General features: G+C 39.9%; 1 protein-coding gene across 2 annotated transcripts in view; it reads left to right on the forward strand.

Annotated features, from left to right (window-relative positions):
* Positions 1 to 421: 421 nt before the first annotated feature.
* The window catches only part of rev1 (REV1 DNA directed polymerase), a 126,324-nt gene continuing 104,091 nt past the window's right edge, over positions 422 to 22,654 (forward strand). Inside the window, exons 1-6 of one of the 2 annotated variants that reach the window (XM_048598002.1) lie at positions 422 to 536; positions 1,953 to 2,085; positions 11,517 to 11,583; positions 12,154 to 12,286; positions 12,541 to 12,709; positions 20,777 to 20,923. In XM_048598002.1, coding sequence (XP_048453959.1) covers positions 2,033 to 2,085; positions 11,517 to 11,583; positions 12,154 to 12,286; positions 12,541 to 12,709; positions 20,777 to 20,923 — 569 coding nt within the window. In that variant the 5' untranslated portion in view covers positions 422 to 536; positions 1,953 to 2,032. The remainder of the gene's footprint in view (positions 537 to 1,952; positions 2,086 to 11,516; positions 11,584 to 12,153; positions 12,287 to 12,540; positions 12,710 to 20,776; positions 20,924 to 22,654) is intronic. The other variant, XM_020528046.2, reaches the window with a different exon arrangement.

The following is a 22,654-nucleotide window of genomic DNA, read 5'->3' on the forward strand; positions in this document are numbered from 1 at the left end:
CCAGCGTCCTGCCATCGGTGTCGCTGTGAGTGAGTGTAGTATTAGCCTCCACTCCTCGGTGTCGATGTTGCAGTGACTAGGTGTGGTACCAGCCTCCAGCCCTCGGTGTCGCTGTGTGTAGGTGTAGTACCAGCCTCCAGCCCTCGGTGTCGCTGTGAGTGGGTGTAGGACCAGCCTCCAGACCTCGGTGTCGCTGTGCGTAGGTGTAGTACCAGCCTCCAGCCCTCGGTATCGCTGAGTGTGTGTAGTACCAGCCTCCAGCCATGGGTGTCGCTGTGAGTGGGTGTAGTACCAGCCCTCGGAGTCCCAGTGAGTGGGTGTAGTACCAGCCTCCAGCCCTCGGTGTCGCTGTGACTGGGTAGTTGCAGGCGGTGCCGGAGCGGGCGGACGGGGCGGGGTGGAGCGGGAATGGAGAGATCACGGAGCCGGAGACCGGAGTGAGGGGCAGAGGCCAGCAGCCCGATAGACAAACGGTGGTAATAGAAGCTGGGAGACGGACGGTAACTGAGGTCGGGATGAGTGTTAGGCCGTGAGAGGTGAGCCGTTCCCGGTTACGTGACTGGCGGCACCGGCACGGAGAGAGCGCGGGGCCCGGTTCCCCCTCCTCCCGGGGCTCCGGGTCTCGGTGCTGAGGAGCTGCAGACCCGGCCTCAGACACAAACAATGTTGGCCTTTCCCCAGGGGTCAGGACAGAGCCTAGAGCCGGAGTCATGCGTGAGGACAGACCCTACTGCTCTGGGAGCCCTTTGCTCCGGAGCAGAGGATCATCTCCAGACGGGGGCGGGGGCTGGACAGGGAGACCGCAGGAGGCGTCCCCATCATCCAGGAGGAGGCTTCCCCTTCCATCCAACAGGAGGGGGTTTTCCCCATAATCTAGATTATTTTCCCCCTAACCTCGGAGGAGGCTCGTATAACACCCCCCCGCCACCCCCTCGCGTACCTTTTAGAAGGCTGTCTCCCTAATTTGTATGATTTTTCTCAACAATTTTCACATAGCAGCCTCCAGTCCAAAATTGAGTATAATTCGCGGCAAAATAATAATGTTGCACAGATTGTGTCGTGATTTCATTTCCATGTAAGGAACAAATGGGGATTTTGGTCAGACTTTAGTTCTGTTCTTCCTATTCTCGTAAAGTTCTGTTCATGTTTATATCTGTCCACAAATGTCTGTTCCTGTAGGAAATGCTGTGTCTTATCCCTCTTAGCCACACCCCCCAACCCTTGTCAACATCTGTTGAGACATACCTTGTTTGGCGACGGCTTAAAGAGCTAATGAATAACTTAACTTGTTAGATTTTCCTTAAATATATGCATGAAGAATTTAATTTTACACCTGGAAATGTCTCATTTGCTGTAAAACCAGAATCAGCTACCAAGTTTGTACTAAATGTGCTTTGCAGAATGTGTGGCTGACCTCCTGTGTGGGAGTGTAGTGCTCTTTTTAGATTGTGCAAGCAATTGAAGTGAAACACTAACAGAGAAATTCCTTGTGTATTCTGATGGTGGTGTGGGGTGGTTCTCCCTGGGGAGCAATGGTCCATTCATTTTAAGATGCTATTTTGATTTGGAACACCACATCCCAAATGATTCTGACAAAAGGTTATTGGGCTTGAAACATTAACTCTGCTTTTCTCTTTATAGATGCTGCCAGACCTGCTGACTTTCTGCAGTCCTTTCTGTTTATGTTTCAGGTTTCCACTATCCACAGTTCTTTGTTTTTATTTTGATTCTTAATCATGTCGCCGTCAAGATCCCTTTAGGGATTTCTTGATCAAGTTTGTAAGGAGACGTCCCCATAATGCCGAAAGGCAGAATATGCTAAAAAGGTGTTATACTTCATGGTAGATTTAGAATTGGGGACATTTTTCCTGAATGAGGAGTTGCAGATATAAGACTAAGATGAAGAGGATTTTCTTCTGAATGTCATGAATATTTAGAAATCTCTATTGCAGAAAGAAGTGAAGGTGGAGTCAGTGAATGTAATCAAAGCTGAGATAGACAGCTTGTCGACTTGTATGGCAGGAAAGTGGTGATGGCCGATGTTAGATCAACCTCAATCTTATTGAATGGCGAAGCAAATACAAGGTGCTGTATGGTTCTTACGATCTTTTTCAGGTTGCTACGGTTCATACTCAGTTTACCATATTGAAAGAAGTACTAATTCCATTTTTTTTTCCCGTGTTGAATCTCTCTCCATTTTAGAGTCTCACTTTCAGCCACGCTAATTTCACAGGACTTCTGCCATTTGAAAGCAAGCCAAACATAGAATTGAAACATGGTTATTCACATGGTGCCTTGGGCAGGGGAAAAGAGAAAAGTAACGGTCCTTCAGACGTCTCCAATTCTTCCTTCTCTGCTGTTTTTCTCTTTCTAAACATATTCACGACATAAACACTTCTTTCTTTCCTCAAGGGATGGAGCTGTAACTGTTTACCTTTACTTTGAATGTTTCTTGTCTGGTATTGGTATCTTATTTCAGAATTCACTTAATTTCTCTCTTGTCTCTAAGGTGAAATTATATATGTCTAGACACTTTCCATCTAAGGCAACCTGTGCTGTCCCATTGGGATTGAATTGATCTAGTAAGAGTTTGGTTGGTCAGTGTTCATTTTTCAATTATTGTTTTACAAATAAGTGAATGTATATTAAATAAAATGTAGGCACCTAACAAAATGAGTAATTACTACTGGAGTAATCTGAGGTGCAGTCACATTCATTGATTGTCTGCTCAATTTGGCGATCTCTGTTAGGTGATGAAGTGCTGACAATTCTTAGAGCATATCATGGTCCCCTTGTTGTCTAGCTGTGCACTAGATAGTTTAAGATGACATGCTGTCCATTTGGTTCTTACGTTAGCTCCTGTCGTAATACTTGCATCTGACACACTGGGGGGAAGAAATTGTCTTATTTCTGTCTGCAAACCCATTTCAGCAGTTAAGTTTATGCTAGTGACGCTAGTTTGGTATGTATATATTGAGGTGAACTGAACTGCATGTTTTCTGAAACTGGCATGGTATGGTGTTCATATACAGGAAAAGATGGGGTTGAAATACAGTTGAAATACAGTGCATTGTTCTTTCAGAGAACTAGTGTGAACGTTGTTGATTGTTTGGTTTTATTCCTTGCTGTAAAATGTTTTGCTCCTATATCTCAGACAGCAGCAGTAATAACAACTTACAAAGCATCATTAACACAATGAAATGTCCCAAGGTGCTTGATAGGACCTTTAGAAAATAAAGTATAATACCGAGCCACATAGGAAGATATTGGATCAGTCGATCAAGAGCTTGCTCAAAACGGTAGGTTTTTGAGGAATATCTTAAAGGAGGAAAGCAAGGCAGAGAGGAGAGGGATTCCGGAAATTGGGGCCTAGGCAACTGATAGCATGGCCACCAGTTGTGGAACATTTTTGGTTAGAAATACGCAAGAGGCTGGAATAAGCAAAGTGTGCACAAGTTTGTGGGTCTGAAGCCGATGGCAGAGATATGGCAGATGAAGCCATAGCGGAATTAGAAAACAAAGTTCTATAAATGTAGTTTAGCAACCACAAAGCTGATAGGGGAATGAGAGCTGTTGTGAGTTAAATCACATGCAGCAGAGTTTTGGATGACCTCGGTTTATGGAGGGACCAGCCAGAAGCCCATCAGAATGGTCAAAACTTTGAATTATACAACAGCTTTAAAAACAAACAATCCATATGCTTTGCGAAGATTGAAAGGAAGAGACATTGTGCCATGATGCCCAATTAAAACATCACAAGTGTTGGAAATACTCAGCAGGTCAGACAGCATCTGTGGTGTTTCAGGTCAAAGCAGATTAGTAAAGTTAGATCACGTGGGATTCAGTGAGAGCTTGCTAATTGGATACAAAATTGTCTTGACAGTAGGACTCAGCAGGTGGTGTGGAAGGTTATTTCTCAGACTGGAGGCCTGTGACCAGTGGTGTTGTGCAGGGTTGAAGCAATGCGAAGTATTGCATTTTGGTAACCTGAACAAGGGCAGCACTTATGCGGTCAATTGTTGGGCCCTGCATAGTGTTATCGCGCAGAGACCTAGGGTTCAGTTACATAGTTCTTTGAAAATTGTGTCCAGATAGACAGGGTGATTAAAAAGGTGTTTTAACATTCTTGCCTTCATTGCTCAGACCATTGTTTATAGGAGATGGGACATCACGTCGAGGTTGTACAGTACATTGGTGAGGCTACTTTTTGAGTGCTGTGTACAGTTTTGGTCACCTGCTATAGGAAAGGTATTATTAAATTTACGAGGGTTCAGAAAGATTTACAAGGATGTTGCTGGGACTGAAAGGTATGACTTTTACGGAGAGGCTGCATAGGCTGGGACTTTTTTAACAGGAGCATAGGAGTTTGAGGGGTGACCTTACAGAGGTTTATAAAATCATGAGGGGCATAGATAAGGTGAAGAGCAACCATTTCCTAGGATGGGAGGTTCAAAACTAGGGGCTACATTTTTAAGGTGAGAGGAGAAAGATTTAAAAGGGACCTGAAGGGCAACATTTTCACACATAAGGTGGTTCATGTGTGGAATGAACTGCCAGAGGAAGTGGTAGATGCAGGTATAGTTACAACATTTAAAAGACATCTGGACAGGTACATGAATAGGAAAGGTTTAGAGGGATAGGGGCCAAACACAGGCAAATGGGACTAGTTTGGTTTGGGAAACTTGGTCAGCATGGATGAGTTGGCCCAAAGGGTCTAGTTCCATGCTGAATGACTCTATAAAACCTTTCATCAGAATTGCAGAAGTTAGAACTGTAACAGTTTCTAAGCAAGTTCAGTGGCGGAAAAATGGAAGGAAAAAAACAAAGCCGAATGTAAATACTGTGTGAGCAGGAGATGTTGAATAAAAACAAAGTGCTGTAGAAATCCAGCATGTCTGGCAGAAGGGACATCTGTGGTAGAAAGAGGAGAGAGATTAAATGAAAAAAAGGATAATGGTACCTCAGAACTACCCTTTTGTTCTCCTGCTCTCCTCATTCCCAGTCTGTAGGCATACTTAAAATTTATGATATCCCTCAAATGCCTTCTCATGATCATATTAATGGGTACCAACCTGAAATATTAATTCTGTCTATATCTCTGCAAATGCTTCCTTACATGCTGAGTATTTCAAGCATTTCCTGGGCCTTTATAGACCTGCTAGAAGTAGTGACTGGAAACTGAACCAAAGACAGATAGAGAAAGGAAGAGGATTTTGGGAGGCATTGAGATGATTGAAGAATCTGCGTTAAATGATGGTGTCTATTGCACCTGCACACTGATTCACAAAGTCCCGAAGCCTGTTGTTTAATCATGCTATGTCTGCTGTATTCAAGAAAGAATTTGATAAATTTTAGATATCATAGGGATGTGGATAGAAAGTGGAAATGTGGTGTTTAGGTGAAGGATCAGCCATGATCATACTGAATGTCAGAAAAGGCTTCTCCTCCTTACTCCAGCAGTTCAAGAAGGCAACTCACCATCCGCCTTGGGCAACGAGGGACAGGCAGTAACGTCTCCTAGTTCCTATGCCTCCCTTAGATTTTCTGTCTGCTACCTTGAAGGTCTCTTATTTACCCCTCAACATTTGAATAACGTGTGCAGTCACCCTTTCATCTCAAAACTCTAGCTGTTTTTGCTGTGGCAACGACAACTTGCATTTTTAGGGTACGTTGAAAATAGTAAAATGTTCTCAGGAGCATGTCTTTCATATAACAACATAAGATACAGGAGCAGAAGTAGGCAATTCAGCCCATCAACTCTGCTTCACTGTTCAGTGAGATCATGGCTAATGTGATAATCCTCAATTCGCCTTTCCTGCCTTTTCCCCAAAACCCTTGATTTCTTCACTGATTAAAAATCTGTCTATCCCAGCTTTTTATATTGTTAATGACCCAGTCTCAACCAGTCTGTGAGGTAAGGAATTCCATACATTCCACCACCTTCTGGGTGAAGGAATTTCTCCTCATCTCTGCTTTACATGGGCAACCTCTTACACTGAGGATACTTTATTCATTCACAGGATGAGGGCATCGCTGGCTAGGCAGCATTTATTGCCCATCCCTAATGGCTAGACCAGGTAAGGATGACAATTTCCTTCCCTACAGGACATTGGTGAACCAGATGGGTTTTTCCAACAATCGACAATGGATTTGCGGTCATCATTAGATTCTTAATTCCAGATATTTATTGAATTCAAATTCCAGCATCTGCCACAGCGGGATTCAAGCCCAGGTCCCCAGAATGTTATCTGGGTCTCTGGATTAACAGTCCAGCGATAATACCACTTGGCCATTGCCTCCCCTCCTAGATTGTACCCTCTGGTCCTGGACTATCACAAAGGGAAGTGACCTTTTAAACATGCTAAGAATCTTCAATATGGTAGCCTCCCATTCTTCTGAACTCCAATGAACTCAACATCTCCTCAAAGGACAATCCTCCATATTTAGGGTCTACCCACTGACCCTTCTTTGAACTGCCTTTAATACCAGTGCATCTTTCTTTAGATAAGGGGACCAAAAACTGCAAAGTATTCCAAGTGTTGTCTGATGAGTCCTTATATAATTTTAGCAAGACTTCCTTACTTTTATGCACCATTCCCTTTGAAGTTAACAGCCAATTGTCCATTAGCTTTCCCGATTACCTGCTGAACTTGCTTGTTAGCTTTTTGTGATTCATGCATGATGACCCATAAATTCCTCTGCTGCAGTTTTTTCTAGTTTCTCCTCATTAAAGTAATAATCCGCTCCTCTATTCTTTCTGCCAAATGCATGATCTTACATTTGCCCACATTATATTCTATCTGCCAAGTTTTTTACCCATGTGCTTAACCTGTCTGTAGACTGTTTATGTCGTCCTCACCATTTGCCTTCTCACCTACTTTTGTGTCTCCACAAACATGGCTATAGCACATTTATTTCTCTTATCCAAGTCACTAATATATATTGTAAATAATTGTGGCATCAAAAGTTATCCCTGTAACACTCCATTATTTACAGGCTGCAAACCTGAGAATGCTCCTTTCATCCCAGCTCTGTCTTCTATTAGTTAGCCAATCCTGTAAGCATGCTGATATTATACCATGAGTTGTTATTAAGTAACCTTGTATGTGGTACCTTATCAAGCACCTTTGCTGTGTTATGCAGAACTGATTGTCACTTACAATTGTGCTACTTAAGTGGCAAATTTTAGACACAGTCCTGAATAAATGGATACAAGAAGATATCTGGACCTGTAATTAGCCTGAATTCAACTTATGGTTTTGGACATTGCTCATGCAACAGCATCAGTATTTAGTTGGAAATGCATCTGTTTTCAAGTTTAGAGTTTATTGTTAGATTTTAATGATTTGAAAAGATGCAATTTCTACAGAATTAATCGACATAGATCTTGTTAGTTAGGGTCTTTTTAAACATTTGACCTTGTCCTGCCTTATAAGTACTCAGATAGTGTGGAGTAAGCTGCTTGTTAATGAAGTTCAAAGGCTAGGAAGAGGGAGAAGGAGAGAGCATTGATAATTATAGTTAGTTCATCTTGTAGTTTTATAGGAAATATGATTGTAGGTGATATTTTTGCAAGCCAGTGTTTTGCTGACAAAGTTGTGTTTAATGTCAATATTACTGGTCATATTGAGGAGGAAATCAATTGCAAAAGTAGATTTAGAGATTTAAGTTCAGCAGTTGTTGTGGACTTTGTACATATTATGGGTTGATTAATTGCATCTGCCTTGGCAAAATGAAAGGAAACGCAGTATTTGTGTATTGACAGCCATCCCTTGGCAAGTGCACTTCCTGTGATCAGTCAATGTTTTGACTGTAAATAGAGACGGTATTATGTTTTGAGAAGGCACCAAAATAGTCAAACGTAAATAGCAGCTTTATTTAATTTACAACATGGAAAGGAAGCAATCTTTCTTGTATCCTAATGTGAAACACAAATTGAGGTGGGCATAGTATAAAATACCTAAGATGGAAGGATTTGTTTGATATTCAGCAATCTATTTTTCAAACCATTATTCTTAAAATATCTTGTATTGTGCAAACATGAACTAGCTGCCTTTTCTCAAGAGCAGTTTGAAATTTGAATTTTGCAGTTCAACTCTGGGAAGGGTAGAATGGAAGTTTGCTGCAGTCAGAAGTGGAGTGGAATATCATTGTGGAATAAAGGGAAAGGCTACTGATAAAGGATGTCACGTGAAGAAGTGCATGAATACCACCCCTAAATAACAATTTATGAAGAAATGGAGATCTCTTGCATATGATTAGATGTGATTAGAAGATAATGCATGAATACGTGACGTTAAATGTGAAGACTACATTCACTTTTTGAATTTGGATATTCCCACTCCACACATTAAAAATGTGATGTCACTTTTAATGGGTCACTCCTGCACCCCATTTGTTCAAGAGAGGTGTACGTTGAGTCAAATGCTTTATAGTTCTTTCTTTATAGCCATACACCACTTCTGACCCTTCAGTTCAACTCATCCATGCCAAGCAAGTTTCCCATTTGCCTTCATTTGGCTCTAAAACTTTCTTACTCATGTACTTATCCAAATGTCTTTTAAATGTTGTAACTGTACCTGCATCTACCATTTCCTCTGGCAATTCATTCCACATACAAACCACCCTCTATATGAAGAAGTTGCCCCTCAGATCCTTTATAAATATTCCTCTCCTCACCTTAACATTATGGCCCTAGTTTTGAACTCCCCTGCCCTACAGAAAAGACCTTTGCCATTCAACTTCGTTATGCCCATCATGATTTTGTAAACCTCTGTAATGTCACCCCAACTTCCTACGCTCCAGTGAAAAACGTCCCCACCTATCCAGCCTCTCCTTATAATTTAAACCCTCCAGTCCTGCTAACATTCTTATGTATCTTTTCTGTACCCTCTTCAATTTAATATCTTTCCTGTAGAAGGGTGCCCAAAACTGTACGCAGTGTTCTAAAAGTGGCCTTACCAACATCCTGTACAACCACACCATGATGTCCCAACACCAAACTCAATAATCTGAGCTACTGTAGCTACATTTGCAGATGACACAAAAATAGGTGAAAGGCAACTTGCAGTTCAGAGATATTGCTAGGTTAACTAAATGGTCAAGAAGGTTGCAAATGGAGCAAAATGTTGGATAATGTGAAATTGTTCATTTTGGAAGAGAGAAAAAACCATTATTATCTTAATGGACAAAAACCTGAAAGCTGCAACACAAAGGGACTTGGGGATACTTGTGCATGAAACACGAAGTCCGCACACAGGTGCAGTTGGTAATCAGGAAGCCTAACGGAATGTTGATCCTTATTTCAAGGGATTTGGAGTATAAGTGTAGGAAAGTCTTACTGCAACTGTACAATATGCTGATGAAACCATACCTGGAGTACTGTGACCAGTTTTGGAACCCTTAAGGAAAGATACTATTTCATTGGAGACAATTCAGAGAAGGTTTACCAGGATGATCTCTGATATGGAGGGATTGTCTTATGAGCAATGTCTAAACAGATTGGTACTCTACTCACTGGAGGTGATCTCAACGAAACATATGGTATTCTGAAGGGACTTGACAGGGTAAATGCTGAGAGGATGTTTCCCCTCATAGGAGAGTCACGGGATGCCAATTTAAGACTGAGATGAGGTGAAATTTCCTCAGAAGATTTCAGAGTCCTTGAGCCTCCTTGCTACAGAGAGCTGTGGGGACAGAGTCCTCATGTATATTTAAGGCTGAGATAGATAGCTTCTTGAGCGGTCAGGAAGCAGTCGTTATGGGGAAAGGGTAGGAAAATGAATGTTAGGAATATTGGATCAACCAAGATCCTATTGAATAGCGGAACAGGCTTGAAGGGCTGAAAGCAGACTCCTGTTCCTATTTCTTGAGGTCTTATGGTATGCATTTCTACTGCATTGATGGGACAAATGTCGTAGAGTCTAGCTTAATGAAATTTAAAAGCAATGAAGAATTGCAATTAACTACAGGTTGCAATAACATGGATTATGTTGTCCATGAAGCAGAACACTGGTTGGAGTAAGGAATGATTCTACAGAATCAGTTGATTTTGTACATACGTTGTGATAAATATTGTACTTTGAAAATTCTACAAAGCAATACATTATAGTCGGTAAAGCCTTTGTTTCTTTAGCTGACCCTGTTGCGTTTCTAGTTTGCTATAGAATGCAAAATTCTTCACAATTGTTATGTTGCTAAGTGTTACAGAAAAGCTAAACTGCCCGATGTTGGCAGTTGCAAAGAATGAGAAAGATTGAATCACTCACAATAGGAAAATTTGTAGTAAATAATACAAAACCATATGGATTATGAAAAACATATTTTGAAATGGTATCATACTCTTGAGGTTCAGCTCTAAATCACTTTGCACCATGTAATTCATTATCCAAATCCCTAGTTTATTCCTGCCTCAATGCACTTTCAAGAATTACTCTCTAGACAGAAATTGCTAATTAATGTATGTAATGTATTCTATAGACCTTGTTTAAAGGCAATCACAATTGGAATTGTGTGCAGTTTCTTAGAATCAGAACATCCAAAGAGATATTAAAATATTTTTGGTGTTGGTGGAATTCTAGGTACATAGGCCGTTTGTCGTGACAGTTAGCGAATTGTAACTAAAAACGCACCTCCAACTGCACTCAAACCGGAACATGCTTGAAGAACTCAACATAATGTCTAATGTTAGATGCGAGTCCTGCAATTGGACAGTCCTTGCTGAACAACCTCAAATGTTCTCCGACCAATTCGAGTTTGTAATTGGGTTTACAATGTGACTCACTTATGCTTGTTAGAAGTTACGCGTTTTCATGTCCTCTGCAGGAATAAGGAACATGAGCATGCATTGTGCCTTTTTGAATTAAACAAAAGCATGCAGGACAATATTTTCCTGATGCATTCTCTTAAAGCAATGCCTTGACCAATCAGTCAACTTGCCAAAACTAATCAGCTTTTGCACATGCAGGCTAACTGTTGCTTCCTCTAGAATTTGGCATTATTGTTTCTATCCTAATGAATGAAAGCCAAAAAATTTGTGATAGCAAGTCTCTACTTTTCAAGCATTGCTGAAGCTATATATTACCATGCCACTATGTATTAAACTGGTAATACTTAGAGGCAAGTTAGATTATGAGAAGGGTTTAAGACCGTATGTTCTTGGTGGTTCAGAAGAAGCATGTTAACTGAAGTATTCACTTATCTAGTTTTATATCAACTGATCAACTTGCGAATTTTGAACAGTTTCTGTTTTCATTATGAAGGTATATTTATTTTAAAGTAATAACTCTTAGATTTAGTGTGTATCACTTTGAAACTTTCTAAAATGTCAGTGCTATGAGTCATGAACTCTTAAGTTTAGATAACACAGTTATATATTCAAATGTAGTGACTACATGTTATACTGAGATGAAATGCAATTTTGGCAGGTTTTTCTAAATTTCGTTTTAAGTGTAAGTAATTTATAATAAATTTAAGTAATCATGTTTTAAAATGAACAATATGAAATTAAATCTCAGGGAACCTACTATGAGCCGTGGAGGATGGAGGAAACGTGCCAGCGAAGGGGATGGCTGGAGAGACTGGGTATGTTCAGCACGTATTTTTCTTAAACATTCTATATTTTTATTTGTAAACTTATTTTTTTCATCTTGTCTATCTCTCAATAGAAATTGAATAAACTTACAATCAGGCTGCTATTGTACATTTTTACCAACCGTGGCTGAGTTAATATTCCAAAGGTTGTGGATTCAAGTCTAGGCCCTTTGAGTACGAAAGGCCAACGTGTAAAATCAACATTGAGGGTGTGAGGCATTTGCCAGAAACGCTATCCTCTGACCGAGATGTTAAATTAATTGTCCACCTGCATCCTCTGATCGTTTGAGTGGGTATTCAAATCCCATTCATGAAGGAACTCTTTTGTGTCATAGTGTGTAGTTTTCCCTTAGCCAACAGGAGGAAAAAAAAGACTTTGTAAATTGACAGGATCTTTTTGTATACATTTATATTCAAAGTAATTTGTTGTGTGAAAAGCCATGAGATATTTCTAAGTTCTATGTAAATTAAAATATTTCCTTTTTGTTCAAGGAAATTTATGTCAGATAAGAGTTAAAATAAATTAGTGCAGGTTAACAGGGTCTTCTGAATTACTCCTAGGGTGGCTACATGGCAGCAAAGATGGACAAACTAGAAAGGCAATTCAAATCAGAAACTTCTCTTCAACAAGAAAATGAAGGGACAGTGTCTTGTATTTTCAGAGGTGTTGCAATTTTTGTCAATGGTTACACAGGTATGTGGTGATTTATAAATCTTATTCAGAGTTGGCTGTATCCTTTCAAAACACTGGAATTAATTTCATCTGTCCTTGTGTCACTGGCTAGATAGTTGAATGATTATTCATTTATTAGAATGGGGTTGAATGCATTTCAATGAGCATTTGTTGGCAGGATAAATAAAATATTTTTATGCTTGTGTAGTTACCATGGTCTGGATGCTAAATAAGCCCTGATTTACTTCACCTGTAAACGATATGTTGTGTTGCAGAGCCAACAGCTGAGGAGCTGCGAAGGCTTATGATGCTGCATGGAGGCCAGTATCATATGTACTATTCAAGGTCTAAAACTACTCACATTATTGCCACTAACCTTCCAAATTCAAAAATCAAAGAACTGAAGGAAGAGAAAGTTGTTCGCCCCAATTGGATTACCGACAGGTCAGTGAAAATATAATGCTAGTTGTAGTTCCCATTTGTATTTTGATGAGTGGAGGCATTGCTAAGTACAGTAAAGCCCCAAGTGTCACATTCCTTCCAGGTGTTTCGCTCTCAGATTTTCATTTAATCAATGGCAGTATAACTCTGACCTGGGTAGCTATGAATTGCCAACTCGGTAATAGTATTGACCAGTAATAAGATTTAAGTTATAGTATTTTTGTAAATGGGAGACAAAGCAATCCAATGTCTCTTTGTTACCCCCAACTCTAAATCCAATTGTATTTTGTTTAAATTGCGAGATCAATTAACTCAGTGTTGCTATATTTCTGTTTTAATTGAACTTTGTCTTCATTTGCTCTGTTGACCTGCAATTCGTAGTAGTAGATATAGGGTCATAGAGTTGTACATAGGGAATGACTTTAGTTTTTACATGGCACAACCTTCAGACTTCACTGGCACATTTGCAAGTTACAGTGAAAAGAGCTCCAAAAATATTTTGCTTAAGTTCTGTATCCGTTTTATTGAAAGTAAAGCATCTTTCACAACAAATTTTCTTAACTATTTCCTTATTTGTTCTAGTATAATCTATAAATTGGAGTTTTTACAATCTCTGTGCTTTGTAAAGAAAACACATGTTAAATGAGCATTTAAAGTTACTCCTCACTCCATGGGTTTTGAATGCTTAGAACACTGCACCTAAAAATGCTGTGGATGGTCAGTCATTGAGTATGTTAACATCAATGGATGGTTGGACTTGAGGGAATTGGGTGCGAAAGTATGTTTGAAATCAAAAATTGGTCATGATTTTATTAAATGGTGGAGCCGAGTCAAGCAGCCATCTGGATTTCTCCTGCTCTTTCTTGTATTGTTTCTTCTCATTGCAAGAGCAGTTTTATATTTGTTAGTTGGGGTCACTTATCTACATTGTGTTCGTTGTTGCTGAGAAAGTGTTTTGGTGTGTTACTGCCCTAGAAGCAGACTAACTGTTTACACTTCTGTCACTTCTGTAATGTTTCACTCCAGTTTATTTGTTAAACCTGGGATATCAGTGCTGGGTAATGGAAGGTTTATTCCCTTATTTTAAGGTATACATCACAAAGTTCTGCCACATCAGTTATATACAGTATGGCTTGATGTACAATAAAGCTCCTTGTACTCTGGACAACTGTAAGTTTATCAGAGGAACTGTCTGCCTTCAAACTGGAAGACACAAACTACACATGAGAAACCAAAGGTCTAAAAAGAATCAGAAATGGAAGTCATTTGAAAGCATATTATTGAATAAACTTAATGCACTAAAATTCCACAAAACCCATGGCCCATATCCTAAAATTATAAAATAAGGTAGCTGCAGAGGTAATAAAAGTATTACTTAAGCTTTTCCAAAATTCCTTGGATTTTAGAATGGTCCCAATGGATTGGAAGTTAACAAATGTTACCCTACCATATAAGGAAGGAGAAAGTAAGAAAACTGAGCGCTGTTGGGCAGTTCACCTGACATCAGTCATGAGGAAAATGTTGATATCTCATGTGAATTCATTGACTTAGATGAAAAAGAATGTACTATTGCCAAATTTACAGATGACACAAAAATAGGTGGGAAGGCAATTGGTGGGAATGACACAGTCTGAAGAGATATGGACAGGTTCAGTGAGTGAGGAAATTCTTGGCAGATGAAATGTAAAGGGATGTAAATGCACTTTGGCAAGAAGAATAGACAACATAGTACATAGAACATAGCACAGCACAGGAACAGGCTGTTTATGTCACCATGCCTGTGCCAACTATGAAGCCATTCTAAGCTAATTCCATCTGCCTGCACATGGTCTATTCCCTGCCTATTTATATGTCTGTCTAAATGCCCCTCAAACTTTACTGTTCACCTTGAGAAAAAGACTCTGACTGTCCACCCAATGCACTCCTCTCATAATTTTATGTATTTCTATCAGGTCAACCTCGGCTTCCAACGTTCCAGCATAAACAATCCAATTTTGCCAAACCTCCAATTGTAGCTAATGTACTCCAAACCAGGCAATATCCTGATAGCTTCTTTAATTTCTGAAGAAGGGTCTCGACCCGAAACATCAGCTTTCCTGCTCCTCTGATGCTGCTTGGCCTGCTCTGTTCATCCAGCTCTACACCTTGTTATCTAACATCCTGGTAATCCTCTTCTGTGCCCTCTCCAAAGTCTCCATGTCCTTCCTATATAGTGGGGACCAGAACTGCACACAATACTGCAAATGTGGCCTACTTAAAGTTTTATACAGTTGCAACATGACTTGCCAACTTTTGTACTCAAAACCCCAAAACCGAGCCGCTTTGGAGAGCATCTGCGCTCGGTTAGCGACAAACGACAACACCTTCCAGTCGTGAGCCACTTCAACTCCACCCTCCCTGGACAACATGTCCATCCTGGGCCGCCTCCAGTGTCACGACGCCGCCACCCGGAAACTGGAGGAGCAGCACTTCATATTCCGCCTTGGGAACCTACAACCCAGTGGTCTCAATGTGGACTTTACTAGTTTCAAAATCTCCACACCCCCGGCCTCGTCCCATGACTAACCCTCCCTCTCGTCCCCACTTCCTTGACCTGTCCGTCTTCTCTCCCACCTATCCACTCCTCCCACCTCACTGACCAATCCCCACCACTGCCTACCTGCACTCACCTATCAACATTCCACCCCGCCTCTCTCTATTTATTTTAGAGCTCCCTTCCCCCTCCCCTATTTCTGAAGAAAGGTCCCGACCTGAAACGTCAGCTTTCCTGCTCCTCTGATGCTGCCTGACCTGCTGTGTTCCTCCAGCTCCACACTGTTATCTCTGACTCCAGCATCAGCAGTTCTTACTATCTCTGGATAGGCTGGGACTTTTTTCACTGGAAAGTAGAAGGTTGATTGTAGGGGTGACGTTATAGATCTTTATAAAATTGAGAGGGGTATAGATAAGGTGAATGGCAAGTGTCTTTTCTGCAGGGTGGGGTATTTCAAGACTGTGGGCATAATGTTAAAGTGAGAGGAGAAATATTTTTAAAAAAGCATGAGGGGCAATGTTTTTACACTGAGAGTCATTCATGTCTGGAATGAACTTCCAGAGAAAGTGGTGGATGCAGGTACAGTTACAATGTTTAAAAGACACTTGGATAAGAACACAAGTAAGAAAAATTTGGAGGGATATGGGCCAAGTGCAGGCAAATGGAACTAGTTTAGTTTGGAATTATGGTTAGCATGGACTGGTTGGACCAAATGGTCTGTTTCTGTGCTGTATGACTCTGACTCTGTCGTTTGCGAACTTATAAATCAAACCACCTACATTTTCATCCAAATCCTTTATGTATTGCAAACAACCAGGGTCTCAGCATTGACTCCTGAGGGACACCACTGGTCACAGACCTCGAGTCAGAAAAACACCCTTCTACATCTCTCTATCTTCTATTGGCAACCCAATTTTGTACCCAATTTACCAACTCACAGTGGATCCCATGTGACTTAATCTTCTGGACCAGCCTATCGTGGGGATCATGTCAGATGCTTCAGTAAAGTCCATTTAGACAACATCCATTGCCTTACCCTCATCAATCATCACTTCCTCAAAAAGCTCAAGCAGTTTAGTGAGATAAGACCTCCCCTGCAAAAAGCCATGCTGACTATCCCTGATAAGTCCATTCTTTTCTAAATGCGAGTAAATCCTGTCCCTAAGAATAATTCTCCAATAATTTCTACCACAATGTAAGGTTCACCAGCCCATAATTTCATGCATTACCCTTGTTGCCCTTCTTAAACAAAAGAACAACATACCTATTCTTCAGTCTTTTGGGGCCTCATCGTAGCTAAAGGGGATACAAAGATCTCTTTCAAGGCCCCAGCAATCTCCTCCCTTGCCTTCCTCAGTATCCTGGGATAGATCCCATCAAGCCCCGGGGACCTATCTACTTTAAAAATTTTCCAAACACCCAACGCCACTCCTCCTTAATCTCGGTATGGCCTAGAGTATCAACATGTTCTACATATTAGGCAAACTAGGTCCAAGATCATTGGGTAATACAGAAGGCAAATTGAATATTGGCCTTTATTTCAAAGATAATGATGTATAAAAATAGGGAAATCTTGCTAAAATTATACAAGGCACTTGTTAGACCGCTCCTAGAATACAGTGAACAGTTTAGTAGCATTGGAGGCAGTCTGGAAAACATTCACTAGGTATGGAGGAACTTTCTTAATACGAGTAAGTTGGGCCTGCACTCGGTGAAGTTTAGAAAAATGAGAGGTGAACTTATTGAAGCATTTAAGTTTCTTAGTGGTCTTGACAGGGTAAATGGGAGATTGTTTACCCTTATGAGAGTGTGTGGGATCTGAGGCATATTCTCAAAGTAAGGATCTTACTCAAATAAAGATGAGGAATTTCTTCTCTTAGAATCAGTGGAACACTTTACCGCAGAGGGCTGTGGAGGCTGGGTCATTAAGTGTATTTAATAAGGCTGCAATTACTGGTTAAAAATCTGTCCATGGAATCAAGGGTTATAGGGATAAGGAAGAGAAGAGCGGAGTTGAGGATTATCAGATTAGTCATTATCTCATTGAATAACAGAGCAGACTCAGTGGGTTGCATGGCCTACTTCTCCTACACCTTAAGTACTTATGGTAACAATTCAGCACATTCTGCAGCTACTAGTCTTTTATGTTGAGCAGAATTTCTGAGGAAAATGTGAAATGTGGGGAATAAGTTAAACCTAACCTAGCAGTTGGGAAACTGACTGGTTTAAGTGCAATGCCATAATTGCACCCTATCAAGTTTTCCTCTCCATTGAAATCAGGTGGTAAGTCAACAATCCACCAATGATGTCTGTTTTCCATTTCGTCACTTCGGTTAAAATTTGACACAATGAGTGAAAATTTAACTTGCTTGAAACCTATGCACTTGCTCGGAGTTAAACTCAGACCCTATGTTTCAATAAGCACAAAATAAATGTGTTTTTTAATATTATTTCAGCCTTGGCTCAGTGAGAGAGCTCTCGTTTGAGTCAGGATATTTTAGACTCAAACTATAGTCCACTTATTAGGATACGTTCTGATGGCCGAGATATGAATGCTATGCTGCCAAAGATGTTTTTCAGAAGAGATATTACACTGATCCCTTATCTGCCCATTTAGGTTGTTATGAAAGACTCTAATGTTAAATTAAAGCAGTGCAAAAGGATTTCCCTGCCACACAAAACAACATTTATCCCTCAGCCAACATTGTAAAACATTCTGACTGTTGGTTTTTGTGTCCTGCTACGCGCCCATTGACCGCTGCCTTTATCCAAAAATCAACAGTGATTCTCCTTGTAAAACAAGTTATTGGCAGTCCTGAAGAGATTAAAAAGTGCTATTTAGAGGAAATACCTTTTTTATCCTTTCAGTGACAGCCTGATCCTTAATAATGTGAGATCAATGTCACTAATAACATGGAAGAATTCTCATCCTTGTTTGCAAATTCCTCTGTGGGCTTTGTTTCCCACTACCTCCCCACCTTCCATCTCTGTGTCATGCTTTGTTTTGTTATGCTCCTGAAACTTGGGACGTTTCATTAAGTTAGCGATTCTATATAAGTTTTTGTCGTAGAGGTATGATTGGTGTCTACATTACCACAATATTAGCCCAGAAGTTACATTCAATCCTTAGAATTCTAATTCATTTTTTAAAAGTCTGGGAATGAAGATCTGGCATCAGCAAAGGTGACCATCAATCTATTGAATTATCCCAACTGGTTCACTAATATCCTTTAAGGGAGGAAATCCTTACCTGCTCTGGCCCATATATGATTCCAGTCCTGCTGCAATGTAATTGACTTGATTGTAAGTGTCCATGAAGTGTCCTAATAAGCCACTCAGTTGTATGAAACTGCTGCAAAGTATACCCCATGCTCATACACAGTTCATGAATAAAACACCAATACCATCTCAGGGTCAGCCAAGTTGGACAATGAATTCTGTCCTTGCCAGCAACATCTGCATCCAGGTTAATATCAACTAACATCAAGATAGATGATCTGACCATTCATTCGTAGCACAAAGGAAAATGGTTACGGTTGTTGGAGATGGATTGTTTCAGCCTCAGGACATCAGTGCAGGAGTTAATCAGGATAGTGTCCTAGGCTCAGCCATCTTCAGTTGATTCATGATTGGTCTTTCCCTATCATAAGGTCAGAAATGAGCATGTTCAGAAATGGGAATGAAACTGAATATTATTTAAATTGAGAAAGACTGCAGCAAGCTATAGAACAGAGGGATTTGGGAGTCGTTAATTTTCCAGTCCTCTTTTAAGTACAAGACTGATGCCAGAGGATTTCAGATTTGCAAGTAAGTGTCCTTGTTTAAAAAGGGACGCAAGGATAAACCCAGCAATCATAAGGCAGTTGATTTAACTTCAGCAGTAGAAAATTGTTTAGGAATGATGATCCAGGACTAAACAAACTCTTCTTCCATCACCTTTGCCTCCATGCCCTTTAGTTTGGACAAGAGTTCTCTCCCTGTCCCACAGATTCCTTCACCTGCCTCCAGCATTCTTCTTCCTGGACCCCTCCTTTTGGCCTTCCACCTGCATTTGACCTGTTAATTGAGAACTGTCGACATGACATTGGTCACCTTAATTTCTCTGCTCCTCTCACCCATTCAAACCGATCTCCCTTTGAACTGACTGCAGTCTGTGTTCTTAGATCCAGCCACCACCTCTTCAGCATGGATATGCAGTTCCTTTACATATCTAACTGCCATCAGGCTGGTATTAAGGCTTGCTGCTTCCTGGAAAAAAGACCTGAACGATCCCTATCCACAACCACCTTCCTCAGCCTTACAAACTTGATCTCACTTTGAACGGCTTCTCCTTTAACTCCTTTTGCTTTCTGCAGATCAAAAGTGTAGCTGTAGGCTTCAGTCATGCTGGAGTATTTGGGACATTCCTCCTCCTATCCTACTTGAGTCCCCTCTGCACAACTCCTTCTCTGGTACACTGATCACAAATTTAAGTATTTCCAAATTGTCACATTGTATGGCACTTTCAAAGATATGTTTATAATAGCTTTCGAATTTGACCTCATATTTACTTTTCATTGATGCTGTAAAATATGATCTCCTGACAGAAATCTGAGAAATTTTATTTTTCAGTTTTTAAATGAGCGAGAGATGGTCATGCTGGTAAATATTTTTATCCATTTTCTGTGCTAGACCATTTCCTAAGTCACCAGTCTCAAATTTGAAATAACTACGTTATCTAGAGTAAGATTCTGGTAATATCACTGAACTAGTAAGCCAGATGCTCAGAGTAATGCTGAGGCGATATGAACTCAAATGCATGCAGTACTGATTGACTCTAAATTTATTGAATTTAAATTCCACCTGGATTTAAAAGCATTACAATCAGTAATGGTGAAAAATCAGTTGTTAAAAATAAAAAATCTGGTTCACTAATATCTTTTAGGGAAGGAAGTCTGTTGTTGTTCATGGTCTGGCCTAATGTGTCTCCAGGCCCATAGCCCTCTGAAATGTCAAATAAACCACTAAGCTCAAGAATAGTTAGGAATGGGCAACAAGTGCTGGCCTTGCCAGCCATGCCTGCATCTTGTGAAAGAATAGAGATTAAAAAATCGAGTCTGTGTGGTAAACAATTAATGTTTATGATCTTTTATCCACTACAAGCTGTGTTGATAATATTCAACACTCTTTAATCTGTTGTATTTGTGATCATGCATTTACTTTCATATTACCTGTGAAAAAACAGTGTTTTATACAAATATGAATCTCTCGTTGCAGTAAAGAAAGCAGAAGTAAGATGAATTTAGCCATTCGGGATTTAAACATGAAAATTTCAGGTTAATTATAATCTGTTTATCTTTAGCTTTTCTCTTTTTGATCTCGTATTGTGCCATTTTGAACAGACCAATTTTATTTAGCAATTATTTGAAAACTTTTCAGCTGTCTCTGTTAGGTTTTCAATTTTAAAAAATTCACCAGGAATTTACTATTTTCTTTTCAGAGCTGTTTTGTTGGAGATAACACGTTAACTCAGTTTGATCCTTTTGTTTGTGTTGCAGTATAAAAGCTGGATATCTCCTATCTTACATCCCCTATCAGCTCTATACCAAGCAGTCAAGTGTCCAAAAAGGATTGAACTTCACTGTGAGCAAGCCTGAAGAATCTATGCCAGGCCCGAGCAATATTTGTAAACTTAATAGAAATGTGTAAGTAATTTAGTGACTTCGGTATTTAAGTTCTGATTTAATGTGCTCCTCATTGGGTTGCCGTCTCCTTATTTTTCATTATTCATCTCCAGACACACTTTTTATATGACCAACATTCACTTTAACTCTTTTCCTTTTTAAATTTTTTTAGAAGCTCTTAGTATTTATAATTATGTTTCTAACAAATTTTCTCTTGTGCTCTAATTTATTTTCCCCTCAATCTTTTAGTTGTTATTTATTGTTTTAATTGTGTCCAGTCGTCTAACCTGTCATCCATGTTTGTGCATATATATGCTTCCTTTGAGTTTGATGCAATCTTTAATATTTTTGTTAACCAAAAGTAGATGAGTCCTCCCCTTGGAATTTTTCTTTCTCATTGAAATGTATCCATTTTGTGTATTCTGAGATGTCCCTTTTAATGTCTGCTACGCATCTCTGTTGATACATTCCTTCATTTAAATTGCCTTTTCATTTTGGCCAGCATAATTGCCCTTATTTAAGTTTAAAATAGTAGTCTTGGTCCCACCCTCCACTTCCTCAAACTGAGTATAATTCGGTCATAATCGCTGTGACCTGGAGGTGCCTTCAATATGAGTTCATTAAGCAACCCTATCTTGGTGCATAATACTAAGTTTGATTTGATTTATTATTGTCACATGGACCTAGGTACAGTGAAAAGTTCTGTGTTGCGTGCAGTACAGGCACAACATACCATACAAAGTGCATAGGGTAATAAACAGAGCAAAGAGTATAATATTACGGTTGCAGAGAAGGCGCACAGAGAGCGAGATTGACATTAAATTTAAAATTTGAGAGGTTGATTCAGAACTCTAACAGCAGGGGAGAAGCTGTTCTTGAATCTATTTGAATGTGTACACACGCTTTTATATCTTCTCCTTGATGGAAGAGGGTAGAAGAGAATATAGCTGTGGTGGGAGGGGTCTTTGATTATGTTGGTTGCTTTGCTAAGGCAGTGGGAAGTATAGATTGAGTCACTGGATGGAATGGTGGTTGGTGTGATGGACTGGGCTGTGTTCATGACTAGCCTGTTCTCTAGCTCCAATACATGCAGTTCTAAGAATCTATCTCAAAAACGTTCTACAGGTAGTTCTGCTATAGTGCATGTTTCATTAACATGAAATGACTAATGCGATTGATGAACAATGGACGCAGTTTGTATAACGCAAATTTTCTGCTGTACAGGTATAGCGAGTTCCCTACAACACAATTTTGTATGGCAATTTTCTATAGCGTGAGGTCACACAAGAACGCAACTATCGTGTTATAAGAGAATTACCTGTATAAGCTTTTCTACTAGACTACTTTTGCCCATCTGATTATCCAGTGAACATATAGAATAAAATCCCCCATGATTAACAGTGTACCTTTTTGACAAGCTCCAATTATCTCTTCCATTATACTGCATCCCACTTACACTTTTAGAGCCCTGTTCGCTACTGCCACAAGTGACTAGTTACCATTATCATTTCACATTTCAACCTAAACTGCTGTACTTCCTGGTTTCTTAAATTTCAGCCATCCCTGTTTCTGGTGACACTATCATTAATTCACAAAGCCACCTTCTAACTTTTCTAGCTTCCCGTCCTTTCTAACTATCCTGTACCTTTCAGTACACTGGTCCTAATTAATTACATCCTGCAGCGGCTATCAGATTGTACTTATTTATTTATATTTGTACTTTTAAGGTAATCTGTTTTGTTCTTAATGCTG

The sequence above is a fragment of the Rhincodon typus genome, chromosome 6, assembly GCF_021869965.1.
Source record: "Rhincodon typus isolate 14 chromosome 6, sRhiTyp1.1, whole genome shotgun sequence".
Lineage (NCBI taxonomy): Eukaryota > Metazoa > Chordata > Chondrichthyes > Orectolobiformes > Rhincodontidae > Rhincodon > Rhincodon typus.